Source organism: Physcomitrium patens, chromosome 26 (genome assembly GCF_059467195.1).
Source record: "Physcomitrium patens ecotype Gransden chromosome 26, ASM5946719v1, whole genome shotgun sequence".
In the NCBI taxonomy this organism is placed as follows: domain Eukaryota; kingdom Viridiplantae; phylum Streptophyta; class Bryopsida; order Funariales; family Funariaceae; genus Physcomitrium; species Physcomitrium patens.
Genome location: NC_143435.1, coordinates 5,024,683 through 5,037,846, shown reverse-complemented (window position 1 = coordinate 5,037,846; position 13,164 = coordinate 5,024,683). Strand labels below are relative to the sequence as shown.

The 13,164-nt window shown below is 33.8% G+C and overlaps 1 protein-coding gene across 9 annotated transcripts; it reads left to right on the top strand.

The window, feature by feature from the left end:
• The first annotated feature begins 2,060 nt into the window (after positions 1-2,060).
• On the top strand, positions 2,061-8,114 carry LOC112277668 (E3 ubiquitin-protein ligase XBAT33). 9 transcript variants are annotated; one of them, XM_090248093.1, is made up of 14 exons: positions 2,061-2,258; positions 3,080-3,369; positions 3,903-3,962; positions 4,140-4,211; positions 4,764-4,844; positions 5,211-5,392; positions 5,549-5,709; positions 5,962-6,020; positions 6,191-6,237; positions 6,514-6,657; positions 6,826-6,917; positions 7,071-7,337; positions 7,554-7,626; positions 7,814-8,114. In XM_090248093.1, the coding sequence occupies exons 2-13, from the start codon at positions 3,193-3,195 to the stop codon at positions 7,559-7,561; spliced, it is 1,350 nt and encodes a 449-aa protein (XP_090104219.1). In that variant the 5' UTR covers positions 2,061-2,258; positions 3,080-3,192; the 3' UTR covers positions 7,562-7,626; positions 7,814-8,114. The 9 variants fall into 9 exon arrangements, with proteins under 9 accessions (XP_090104219.1, XP_090104220.1, XP_090104216.1 ...); XM_090248094.1 differs by having other exon boundaries at positions 7,805-8,114; XM_090248090.1 differs by adding an exon at positions 2,544-2,656 and having other exon boundaries at positions 2,063-2,258; positions 7,071-7,626.
• Positions 8,115-13,164: the final 5,050 nt, after the last annotated feature.

Below are 13,164 nucleotides of genomic sequence, written 5' to 3'. Positions count from 1 at the left end.
CGAACAGCATAGAAACTTCCTAAGAGGTGACATTGCCTTCCCGTGAACTCGCTCACACCGCCAGTTTGTTCGGGGGAGGGGACTCGTTCATGTCCACCGATCGATCGTGTCCGCCCTAAACTGTGCGATGATTGGGGTTGACTGCGGAATAAACAACTGGAAGCGCGGGTACCGGAGGGGCTCCACAAGGCACGGGTGAAGGAAGCGGAGTCCATCGCCGCGCATGTGCCAAACCTTTGTCTGTCAAATCATTGTTTTTATATCTGAGTTGAGATTATTATTTTTGAGTATATTTTTTGTAAATTTTAGGAAATAACATTACAATAGCCTTTTTTCATTTTCTCTTTAAAAATATTTATTCTATACTTTTAGGGGAATATTAAATAGACCCAAGTTTTTATTAAATTGGCCTATCCATAATGAAGAATATAGTAAATAATGTGGTTGGATTTCATTGGTTTTGGATCTACCATGGGAAAAATGAATCTAGAAGTCATTTTATTTTTTCATAACGGGTAGGTCAAATTGGTAAAAGCCTTGGTCTATTTAACATTCCCCTACTTTTATATTCTATGTTAGTTGTTTTTGTAATAAACTGTGTGTATATGTAGGGAGAAAACATATGTATTTTTAGAGAAAATGAAGAAAATTATGAAGGTGTTCATGCTTCTTAAATATCATATATCAATGCTTTCTCACAATTTCACTAGCAAAAAATTGGTGCATTTAGGCACTGCCATCCATTAATTTTTTTGTTTATTAATGCTTTTTTGTTCTCATGTTCAACCAATGAGAAGGCTTCTTTGTCTTGTACCCAAGTTGTTTTACATAATAGATGTGTTAAAGTAGCAATGCCCTCATTTTTTACTACAACACCATTTCATTGAAGTGCATCAAATAAGAATGGAAAATATGACATAAAATATACATATTCTATTGGCATATAAATTGTGGCATATCACATTGTTGTTTCAAGGAATGATATGCACAAAGAATCTTTAGAAAAAGACCTTAACAATAATATAAAGAGAGTGATAGAAAGTTAAGTTATACTATTTTTATTGAATAAAGATCAAGAAAAGCTTGGCCCCTTGTAGAAACAAAGAGACATAACATATTTGGTTTCTAATCAGAAAATTATTTTTTTGATAGCATCATGGCAACATATTGTAGATGCCATTCAATTACATACCAAGGATATTACTACTTTGATACATGATACATTCTCATTAAACATACAAACACAACAACAAAAATTTGTTCATGAGATATACATTATTTTGAAATATTCAAAATTTTAAAATGTTATGTTGATGATGTCTATGTAACTATTTTGTTGTGGCTATTTATGTTTTTATTTTTAATTCCATATACACATATATACATATATATATATATAGAGAGAGAAATGATAAGCAACCCAAATTTTTACTAAAGCAATGCACTCTATTTTAAGCATCATTGCATCCTTGGAACCCTCCATTTCTATTCCTAGCTATTTTACATTCCCAACCATTGCTAGGGATGGGGGTGGGGGATTGGGAACAAGGACAATGGTTGGGAATGGGGGAATGGCTAGGATTGGGACAATGGCTAGGAATGAAGCAAGTAGGTCGATTTAGTAATATTTGGGTGGCTTTATCATTTCTCTCTCTCTCTCTCTCTCTGTCTATATATATATAGAGATAGATAGATCTGTCTTCGAAAGAGTAAAAATCCAAGCATCAAAGTGAAATTTTAATTATTCAAACTCAATTGGTAAATTAAGAATCTATACGCATCAAATGATGAAGCAATAAAAATAAATCTCAACATACCAAATACCTCCAATAAATAACTCTAATAAATAAATGATCTGCACCAACCAATCCTCATTCATCCAAGACCAACTCCAGATGAACGTGGATGAGAAACGTTTTTCTTTTTGTCTTTTTCGCCCAACTGTCCAGTAGTTGACACCCTGCGACTAACAGTCCTAGGTATCAGAAGGGCCTCAGTATCGGCCCTCCATGCAGGAACACGGTACATGGACACCGCCAAAGAGAGTTGAACCTACGAGGGCGGTAGCTAACTGTCCCTTGATAGGCTCGGTTTTGGGTGCTGCAGTAATAGCTCGACGTTTGAAGAATGAGCAACGGTTCCGATTCCTCTTCTTCTTTCTCCTGCGAAGTACCTAAGACCGTGGCCTGAATCCTCAGCTGCCATGGCGATTGCGTTTTTGCTTTTCTTACAATGAGCTCCTCGTTGTTTTCCACTAGGTTTGTTCCATTGTGTGCAAGTTTATTCAGGTTATAAGTTGTTTAATCTAACGAGGATGAATGAGCTTCTTCTACTTGCTCTGCTTCTTCTTCTTCTTCTGCCTCGTCTTCTTCAGAATTGAGGTTGGAGAGAGGTGAGATTCGTCTTAATTGCGAGGTGTTTGAGTTTGTGCTCGGTGGATTCGGCGAATCCGATTTGCATTGTAGTGGTGAAACGTCGGCGGTATGTTGCGGAGATTTGTATTAGAGAGGTGCTGAGGTGTTGTTGTGGACTTTATCGAGCAGGGCGGCCAATTTTTGAGAGTGTGAAGGCGTGGGGAATGCGTGGGAATGCGTGCTCTGGCGTGGGGTTGTGTGTATAGCGTAGAGTGGCCCTGTCTGCTGCGCATCACTTGGAAGTGATTTTATTTCCCGTTTCTTTTCCGTGTAGAATTGGTCCTTGGTGGTGGTTGTCGAGACAGTCAGCGACGTGCTCATGTCCAGTGGACATCGATGTCTGAAGTAATACTGCATCTTCGTTGTCGGTGCACTTTCATCGATGAAATGAAGCATTGCGGCCCGATGGTTTGTGCGTTTTTTGAAACCGTTCGTGTATTTCTTGTTTGGCTATGAGTTCCATGTTCCATTGGCTGGTGCATTGAGGCTTGAGATCGAAATCGAAGACGCTGAGAGCGAGATGAAAGGCTTTTTTTGAGTACTTTGTAAGAGAGGCAGATGGTTTGTGAGCAGTGAAGCGTCTATGGCGATTTTGTGCGTGGAATTCACGACGGTCGTTTACAGCGATGTCTTGATAATTTTCTTCTTTTCGCGTTATGGCTCAGATGTGACAGCCGAATCTGGAAAGGTGTCATGATTCTCTCTCGAAGGACGAATTGCGCTGATCAGGTCGAGGAGCAATGGTTACGTCAGGAGATCGAAAATAAGCGGTGACAGTATGGGTAATACGTTTGGTTGCTCGGCTTCAGGGGAGCGATTGGTAACAGCGGCATCTGATGGAGATTGGCAGGCAGCTCAGGCCCTATTAGACTGTAATCCGAGTCTCGTAAAATATTCTACCTTCGGAATGCGTAACTCGCCGTTGCATTTCTCAGCAATGCAAGGGCACAATGAGGTTGGTGATTCCTCTTGCCTTCCTACAAATTTATTATTCTCACTCGTTTGTTTTGGAGTTTAGATGCGTTTGGTTTTCCACTGACGCGGTCATGCGAATTTGTTTTAATTTTTTTTGATGTGCTTTCTTTTTCTGTTCATGTCCCTTGTATCAACGACAAGAAAGCTTGTATTTTTGTTTTAATTTTTTGGATTTAATCTAATTGTTTATTTATTTGTGGATTTGCAAAAGCTTCTCTAGCTTATTTGTCCAGATGTCTTTGTCTTAGTCGGTGGCTAAATTGGATTTCATACACAGTCGATTCAGCTACTCTTGATTTAGTTCTCTATTAGCCATTTATCGGTTACCGTTTGTGGGTCAGAATGAGCTTCTAAGGTCTACGATTTGTGAGTATTCTGCTGGGATGAATGGGATCGTCAGTGAATTAGGATTTTGAGGGAATGACACTTTTGACCTTGGTTAGCTTATCATAGCCTGTCTCTCTGAACATTTTTTCAAATTATTTACATCTAGCTTATGAACCTGCTATTCAGGTCTTGACATTACTTCTCGAATGCGGAGTGGAAGTTAACACGCAGAATTATTGTGGACAGGTATCCAGTTGTTCTTCATAATGATTTCAGATTAAGGCAGATGAAATGCTTACTAACTGATAATCATTCATACGTTCAGAATTGTTTTGGTCTTTGCGGCGTTATTGTTTGTATGATCCCGTCGGAATAATGTAGTTGGATTTACTCTTTCACGTTATTTTCGGTGTGAATTTGCAGACTGCGCTAATGGAGGCTTGTCGCTATGGGCACTGGGAGGTGGTACAGACTCTGCTACTCTACAGAGCAAATGTACGTAACATTATAATCCTGCTAGTTAAGCAATTCTGGTATTGGTTTTCTTGTAAGGTAAAGATATTTATCTCTATGCATGCAGTAGTCAACTACCAGTTTCCGAGCACCTCTATTTTAAACTGCACTGCTTACGCATGGAAGGGGAAACAATAAGTGGAGCTCTTTTAGTTGAAGTGTACTCTTTCCAAATTTTAGACGCTTGGCGTGGGTTAGCATCTATATAATATGGACGCTTAGGTATAAGACAAAGAGACATAGAAGCCTTCTCATTTGCCGAAACCAAAAAAATCGTTAACCAGCAGAAAGCCCTGCATAACCTGTAGAAAGACCTCCAGCTTTTCCGTGCCTAACTGCCCTGGTTTCCGCTAGTTGTAGACAAGGCGTATCATTCAGGGCCTTGTCTGCCTCGTAATGTCACTCTTTTTGTATCTACCATTAGTGACTACATCAGAAATCTCTTTGCGGGCCTCCCATGCTCGTAGTTGTTTATCTCTTGTGTTGACTTGGTGACACTTCCCTAGTTTTTTTTAACATGGTTTCCGAATGCAGATTTTGTTAACCTGGCGCATGTCGGACTTTGCCCGTTACATTCTTGGAAGTTATCCGAACGGAATTCAATACGGGTTGGAGGTATTCACTGTAGCTTCTGTTTATTCCCTTCTTAGCCTCATCCATCCTCATCCAGCCTTCAATATTTTTGGGGCTTAGTACTGGATAGTACTTCGAATATATGGATCTTTAAAGAGGGATCGTTTGCGTCAAGAAGTTCAGGGATGGGCCTGAGCTTGAATGCCGCTGAATAATTCGCTCGAAGGTGAGGTTTGATCGCACCGTGTTGTCATAATCATGTGTGGGTAACTTCATGGATGTTACTCCTCGAAAGTGCGTGCAGCCGTGGCTTATCATCCGTCTTCTACTACACTTCACTTTCATGAACCTGTTACTAAGAACAATCCTTGCATTGGCAGGACATAAGTTTTTAATGAATATGTGCAGATGAATAGAGCAGACTATCTAAATGGTCGCACTGCTCTACACTTTGCGGCAGTCAGTGGCCATGCACGATGCATACGCTTGGTATTAGCTGATTTTGTGCCCACTGTCCCCCATCTGTGGAGTACGTTACAGCCAGTGAACAGTGATGAATCGACTTGTACGAAATATTGTGTAGAACAAAGGTTAGTTATCAGCATCCACTCTTAAGTTGCAACCCATCTGAGGTGTAGTTTCAGAAAGCGTGCTATTCAGGTTTTGGTCACATAAGTTGCATCTAACTCTCGAGTTGCATCCGTGTGCCGGATGTTTCAATTGAGTAGATTCTATGTTTCTTGCAGTTCGTTAGCTAGAGTTGTGAATTGTGCTGCTGATGGAGGCATTACATCACTTCACTTGGCTGCTCTAAATAGCCACATTGAGTGTGTACAACTATTGTTGGATCTTTCTGCAAACGTTGATGCAGTAACCATTCAAGATGGCACCTCTATTGACTTGATAGGTAATTTTTTAACTTGAGAGTATGGTTGAGAGGTTGACATGGAGTTAATCAAATTTTTCAGTCAGAACAGGAACATGCTTACCCAAAACTTTTCACTAGCTAAATCGCCCCTCAGTTGTGGTGGTATTTTAATATGCGTTTTAGTATCTTTTATTTCTTGCCCAAGGAAATTCCAGCCACCACTATTATCGAAAGTGGCGCCTATATGTGTAAGATAGCTGAGGCAAAAATGCATTGTGACTTTTGTTACAGGAGCAGGTAGTGCCCCGTTGCATTATGCTGCTTGTGGAGGCAGTGTACCCTGCTGTCAGGTTTCTTTACTTCCCTATGCTTAACTTTGTTTGGTCTTTTTGAGTAACAGCATCATCAAAATTAAGGTTGCCAAGTGTACCCATTTGCATGCCTTTTTTCAGTAATCCTTTTTAAGAACAGGAGGTTTGCTGCTTCGCTTTCAAGTAAACTGACTTTTCTTTGTGTTCAGGCTCTAATTGCGAAAGGGGCAAATCGAAATGCAACCAATTGCAACGGGTATACTCGCTGCTTAGGCTGCACTCCTTCACTTATATGTCTTTTGTGATTTGCAGACGTTACTTGGGTTGTGAATGCCAATTTACTAGCGGTCGGCGATGAAATATTGAAGCTTAGTAATAGGCGACTGGACGGTAGGAGCTGTTACGGTGACTCCATTTTAGCTTATGGAGGTGTAAGCTTTAAATTTCATTTTACCAAAACACCTTTCGCTTTTTGCGCCAATTTTTTATCAAGTTATAACCGTGGAGTGATTGCAATTGTGATGTAGTGTAGATGGACAGCGTTACAAGTGGCACGGTTGTGGCGTCGGCATTGGTTGGAGCCTCTGTTGATCCCAGACTCATCAGTTTCTATTGAACCTTTTCCACCGTCGGGCTATCTGGCACTCCCTCTCTCCAGCATCGTGAAGATTGCTAGGTGTGCTAGTGGTTTACTTTCCTCTTGCATGGCAAATTCATTTCCAGTTTATTCCGCTCTTTATATCGGTCTAGGTGTTAAAGCGTTCTTTGCTAGTGCAAGTTCTGTTAATTAGGTGTCATAATTGGTAAACTACTTTTTCTGTGGATCATCTTGTCTGTGTGACAGGGATTGTGGTTGGCGAAACGTTGATCTTGTACCTTCTGACGCTGACCCATGTTCGGTCTGCTTGGAGAGACGATGCACTGTAGCTGCAGAAGGTTATCATACTCCATTGTGATAGGCTTTTTATGTGATGATAACCTGATCATATGCGGTGCGGTATGCTGGTATAATTGTAAAATAGTCTTGGAACATATAAGGTTTTTATTTTGACCTTGTTTTCTAACGATAATCTGAGAGTGATGGTACAGGTTGTGAACATGAACTTTGTACACGTTGTGCTCTCCACCTGTGTTCAACCAACATCGTTGCTAGTGCAGCCCTAAATCCACCAGGATCTATTCCCTGTCCTCTTTGCAGACGTGCTATTGTTTCATTCGTGAAACTCCCAACTATCATGTCCCTGAAGGATCTTGCTAAAGTGAACTTGGCTTCTCTTGCAATTTGTACTACATGCACCTTAGACATCTCCGAGCCAGATTATGCAAGAGCTCTTCTTCACAAAGATGAAAAGCGGGGTGGTTGTCGAGTTTCCCAGTTTCCACCCACTCATCGAGATTGACTTGTCCTAGCCTCTCTCCGCTGAATTGTCCAGATTTTGGTTCAAATGATTAGAATTCCCTTTGTACAGCCCTCGTTGCGACATACTGTCTTGGTGAGTCCCAGCCTTGATGTGACATCAGAACTGATTATTCTAACACTTTTGATACTCATGCCTCGCCTTTGCCTTCCAGAATGTTAATGCAGAGAACGGCTTTGGCGGTTGATGTGCCGTGTGCCTCAAAACCTTAACCGACCCTGTTACAGGTAAACTCTCTCTACCGAAGCAGTTGGCTAAATGGTCACAGAAGGATTAGTCTGAGGTATAGCCTCTTGTTCACTGCATTGTTGCGTATTCTCATTCCTGAGTCCAGATGATGTGCGAGAATTTTCATTCAGCATTGTTATTGCATGAGTTGAAAGAGATGAAAGAGTTCCGTGGTAGCATGACCAGGTTTTAGTCGTGTCAGCTGTTCCAAGTGGGGATCACTTTTTCACTCCTGCACGTCCTACTCGGAGACTGTTAAAGCTACTCAGGTTCGCTGGCGGAAATCATGGGGACCAGAATATCTTGCCTCAAATCTGGAGATTAGGATCCTGGTATGTCTAGTCTTCTTGTGGGCCATGCAGGCCAAGATTGCAAATAATTGTACCAAACGTTGAACAATTGACTCTGAAGTCAGGTTCTGAAATGGTTTTCTCAATGCTAACATTGTTGGTAACCGTACTTGAATGCATTTTCCAATTGAACACCACGTGATGGGTGGACAGAAGACGCACTTCGCGACATCTTGTTTCAAATATTTTTCTTTGAAATTATGTCCCAAATATTCATCTCTAATATGAAATAATTTTTGGTGTATGAATAAACAAAAATACCTTTAATCTTTTGTGTTCAAGTTATGTCGTCATTGTGGCGCTGTTCTTGTATCAATTTCAGGGGAAACTTCAAAATTTTAATAAGTTCTAAAAAATAAAAATACAAATAGGAAAGTTTTTTTTGTTTATTAAAATTATAGAAATTACAAAAAAAAAAAATTTGTGCTGTGATATATTTACACTCCTTTAAGCAAAAGATTATGAAAATGAGGTTATGTAGCAAACTTTAAAGACGTGATAAAGCACACTGAAGTACTGGTTCAGAAAGTGTGAACAAACAAGTAATCATGTAAAGACAGATTAATGATCGTGAATATTACACAAGTATTCTACACTACTAGACTGAAGGCAAATATTCACACGATTTAACATACTCCCAGTATCTTTGTTGTATATGTATGTGTATGTACATATGAACTACATTTTTTATAAAACGCTATTGGATGTTTATTTAATATTTAGAAATCTTAATTCTACGTAACAGATTATAAGTGTGTATATATAATTAGGTGGCCAAATGGCCATTAGATCTACATTGTATTGAACATTTAATTAGGTGAAGTATGCAAATAGCTGAATATGTGGCAAATTGTAATTTTTTTGCATTTGACTAAAGGTTTGACCAGAGGTACTAAAACAAACTTTGTAAAAACATAGTATTATTATATTTTAATATATTTTAAAGCATGCAAAATCACCATGTATTTAATTTTTTGAAAATAAATGATCTGTGTAATATTGCTACCATTAAATTGAAAGTTTTAAAGTAATATCCTTAAGGTCTTTTCTATTTGTGGTTTAGTAGATATCATGCAATTATTATGTTAATGTAAATGTGATAGTTATTTGGTTTTAATATGTAAAAATTATGATTATAAAAACAACAATTCTATAAAACAAAGGCAGGTCTTTTTGGTAATGAAATTTTAATGCAATATTAAAATATAGTTATTGTGCTTGAAAATGTATATAATGATTAGTGCACATGATATTTTTGTTCACAATAATAATAAAAAGAAAACATTAAAGAGTATATTTATGCTTACAAAATATTATGCGAATTGCATATGAAAGTTATTTAAAAAAATATAGTTTAAAGATTTGAGGGCATAGTATTAGAAATAGAATATGGAATAACTTATTATTATGTATATTGACAATTTAATAAAATGTCTACCCATTATTTTTATTATTTTGTGATATTATTAGAAAATTGTGGCCTTATAGAAGTATTCATAAAAAAAGATTATTTATGTAACAATTAAAAAATAAAATGATGTAATTGTGTACATTCTCCTTAAATTAAAATGAAGCTTATATATATATATATATATATATATATACACACACATCAATAAAAATAATTTTATCTCAGTATTTAAATAGCTTAGAAGAACTAAACATTTCTCTTAGATGTGCAAGCAAAGTATCAACAATACTTTCTAAAATATATAGGTGTAATAAAACAATGATGCAATTAAAGCAATTCAAAAATTTTATATAAGTCTTTAATATTAAATAAGTCATGAAAATAACATCAATAGAGTTGTTTTTAACATACTTTATCAATTGATGTACAAAAAGTTGTATCAAAGAAGAATAAATAATAAAATAAAGCAATATCTATAGCTAAATCAAATCTCAAAATGCTTCTGTCATTGATTTTGGTAATTTTTTTTGTTCCGTATTTCTTAAAATATATAGTCTCTAAATTAATTATATAAAGATATTTATAGTAAATAATTAAAAAATAATAAAATTGTTTCATATTTTGAAAAGTTTTATTAAATTTTTACTAAAGTTTTCAAAAATTTTATTAAAAAAATAAATTAAATTATTTCCTTTATTGAATTTACAATCAGCATAATAAAATTTGAATCAATTTTTGAATCTTTAAAATTAAGTCAAAATTCTAAATTTAAATATTATAAAATAAAATTCTCAATATATATTTTTAAAAATAGTTTATTAAGGTTCAAAGTTAATTTATAAAATTAAATAAAACTTCACTTATAAAATAATTTTGGCCAACTGATTTGGAAAATAATTTAAAAAATTAGCTAATAACTGCTTATATATATAGCCAATATTACTATATATATTATTAAATTATAAATTAATTTTACCTGTATTAAAATAGAAAACTAGTTGTTATTATATATTATTGTTATTATTATTTATTCATTAATTTTGATATCATAAATTCTTTAGAAAAACAATATCTATCCTAACAAATTCTATTAAATCTAAATTATAATAATGCTATGTAACATAACATTTAGTACTTGAGAAATAATTAAAATAATGATAATATATTAAAAAATCAAATATATTAATTAAATTTGTATTATCAAGATTAAATTTACAGCCATTCTTTTTCTTAATGCTTCTTTCTAAATTTTGTAATTTTAATTTGATTCTTATGATACTTCATGTTTTTATTCCTTACCATTTTAATGTATTGACAATTATAAACACTTAGAATTATTAGTTCTAGTTATAGGATCAAAAATAGATTTTTTACTATTCATTTTAAAAATAAATTATTTCTTCAATGAGAAAAATAATAATTTGATTATAAAACAACTTTGTAATTGTAATTATATACAGATATTTAGATTTATTCTTTTTTAAATTTTTCTTCAAAATGACCTATTTTTTGATTCTAACCTTTTTTAATTTAGTAAAAAATAATTACCATCTTAAATTTAAAATAATATCATTCTATACAAAGTCATATAAAATGATATATAAAAATGATAATTATTAAAGATAATTTTTTTTTAAATAATTTATGTTATATATATATATATATAATTATTAAATTTACCAATATATTTACTAAATTAACACATTAATTATTATTAATTAAAGATCTAACTATTTTTTTCTTTTTATTAATTTTCAATCAATGCAAATCTAACAATGGAGATTTATTTTATGATGGTTAGAATGGGCGGGTTGTATTAGTAAATGCTTGGCTCAATTTTATATATATATATATATATATATATATATTAAAATGTAAAAATCAAACATGTTATTAAATAATCTTGTGTAAAAATCATTCCATGGTAGTATATATATATATATATATATATATATATATAGATATACATACAAAGAATATAATTTTAAAATTTTATAAACTTATTTTAGTATTTTATAATTCTTAATTGTAGCTTGTGTATCATCATATTCTAACCAGTTCAAATAATAATAGATCTTAAATAATCTATTTATATATATATATATATATATATATAAAAATATATAGTAGAGTATATTTTACCAAGCTAGTATTTTTTTTATACCTAGTAGGTTAAACCAAGTACTGAAGTGTGCTAGACATGAAAGAGAGGGAAAGGGGGAGATTAGAGGATGGATGATAAGAGGAATGAGGGAGGAAATTGAGATGGAGAGGAAAGACAAGGATTAGGAACGAGAATGGATGATAATTCAAGATAAGAAAGAACTAATTTTAAATAATTTAAATATATAATTCTAAATAGTGCTAACAACTTTAGTGAATTAGTGATTTTTGTAGACAAACAGACAAGTATATATATATGTATATATATATATATATATTTATATAAGTAGATATATTTTGGCTAAAAGTAAGTTTCTTCTTGAATAAAAGAATGATCTCAATTATAGGAGGGATTTCACGTGGCTTTTATGATAAATATCTTCCTCTTTAGAAACAATCCAATTGAGAGAATCTAAATAATATCTTTTTAATATTTTTGTTAGAAGATATGTATGAAGGTACTATAGTGTTAATTTTAGAATATCATCAATTAATTTTTTTTCTTTAACATCTTTTAATAAAAAAATAAACTTGCAAAGAATATTTTGTACAAGATTGTGTCGAGAATATTTCTACATGCATTATTATTATATTTAATTGAAAGATTACTTTTGAATTGAAATGTTTCTTTTGAATTATTTACTTTAAAATATTAATAATAATAATAATAAATAGAATGCTTTAAATATGCATGTTTATACGTTTCATATCTAATTTATTTCTTGATTACAATTATGAGGTAAGTAATTTAAGTTGATAAAGATCAAATCATAATTACAAAACGAATTAAAGTACATACACAAAAAATATAACAAATTTTGATTACTTTTCTAATGCTACCATATATTTACATATATACACATATCTATATAAATATAGTGATATACATATACAGACACATACATACATACAAAAGAAAGAAAGAAGTAAATAAATGAAATATATATATATATATATATACACACACACACAATAGTAGGAATAGTATGGGGTTGAAATCATCAATTGCAAACATGGGTGGACTAGTCAAGATAATTACAAACAATCGCATCCAATCGGAACTAAACTATGCCATTGTACAAAGACGACATCGAATATACGACATATGAATATTATAACAAATATACCCACAGAATTGTATATACGGATTCGAAAAATATACGCGGCGTCATATAACAGGATGGAGGAAAATCCGACAGACACGGCGCAGATTCGTGGCGATCTCCAATTCTGGGCCTCCCATTCATTCATTCATTTGTGTTCTTAACGGGGCTCAAATCTGAACCTCATGCCGCAATTCGCATCACATGTGATCAAGTGTGGAGTTTTGCGGCGAAATCAATAGGTTTTTTTTTTTTTTTTTTTTTTTTTTTTTTGTAATGCACAAATTTATGAGTCGCATGCTATGCATTATGATTTGGCATTTCATAAACTCCTGTGAAGTGTACAAGCATCATTTCGTTACTACATTAGAAGCACATTTTTTTATTATGACAATACATCAAAGTGCAATTGAAATTGGTGTCTAAACTCCATAGTGAGAAGTGTGTTGTATTAAATATTATTGTGTTGATAGACAACATCATTAGATAACAACACTAGCATGGATGGTA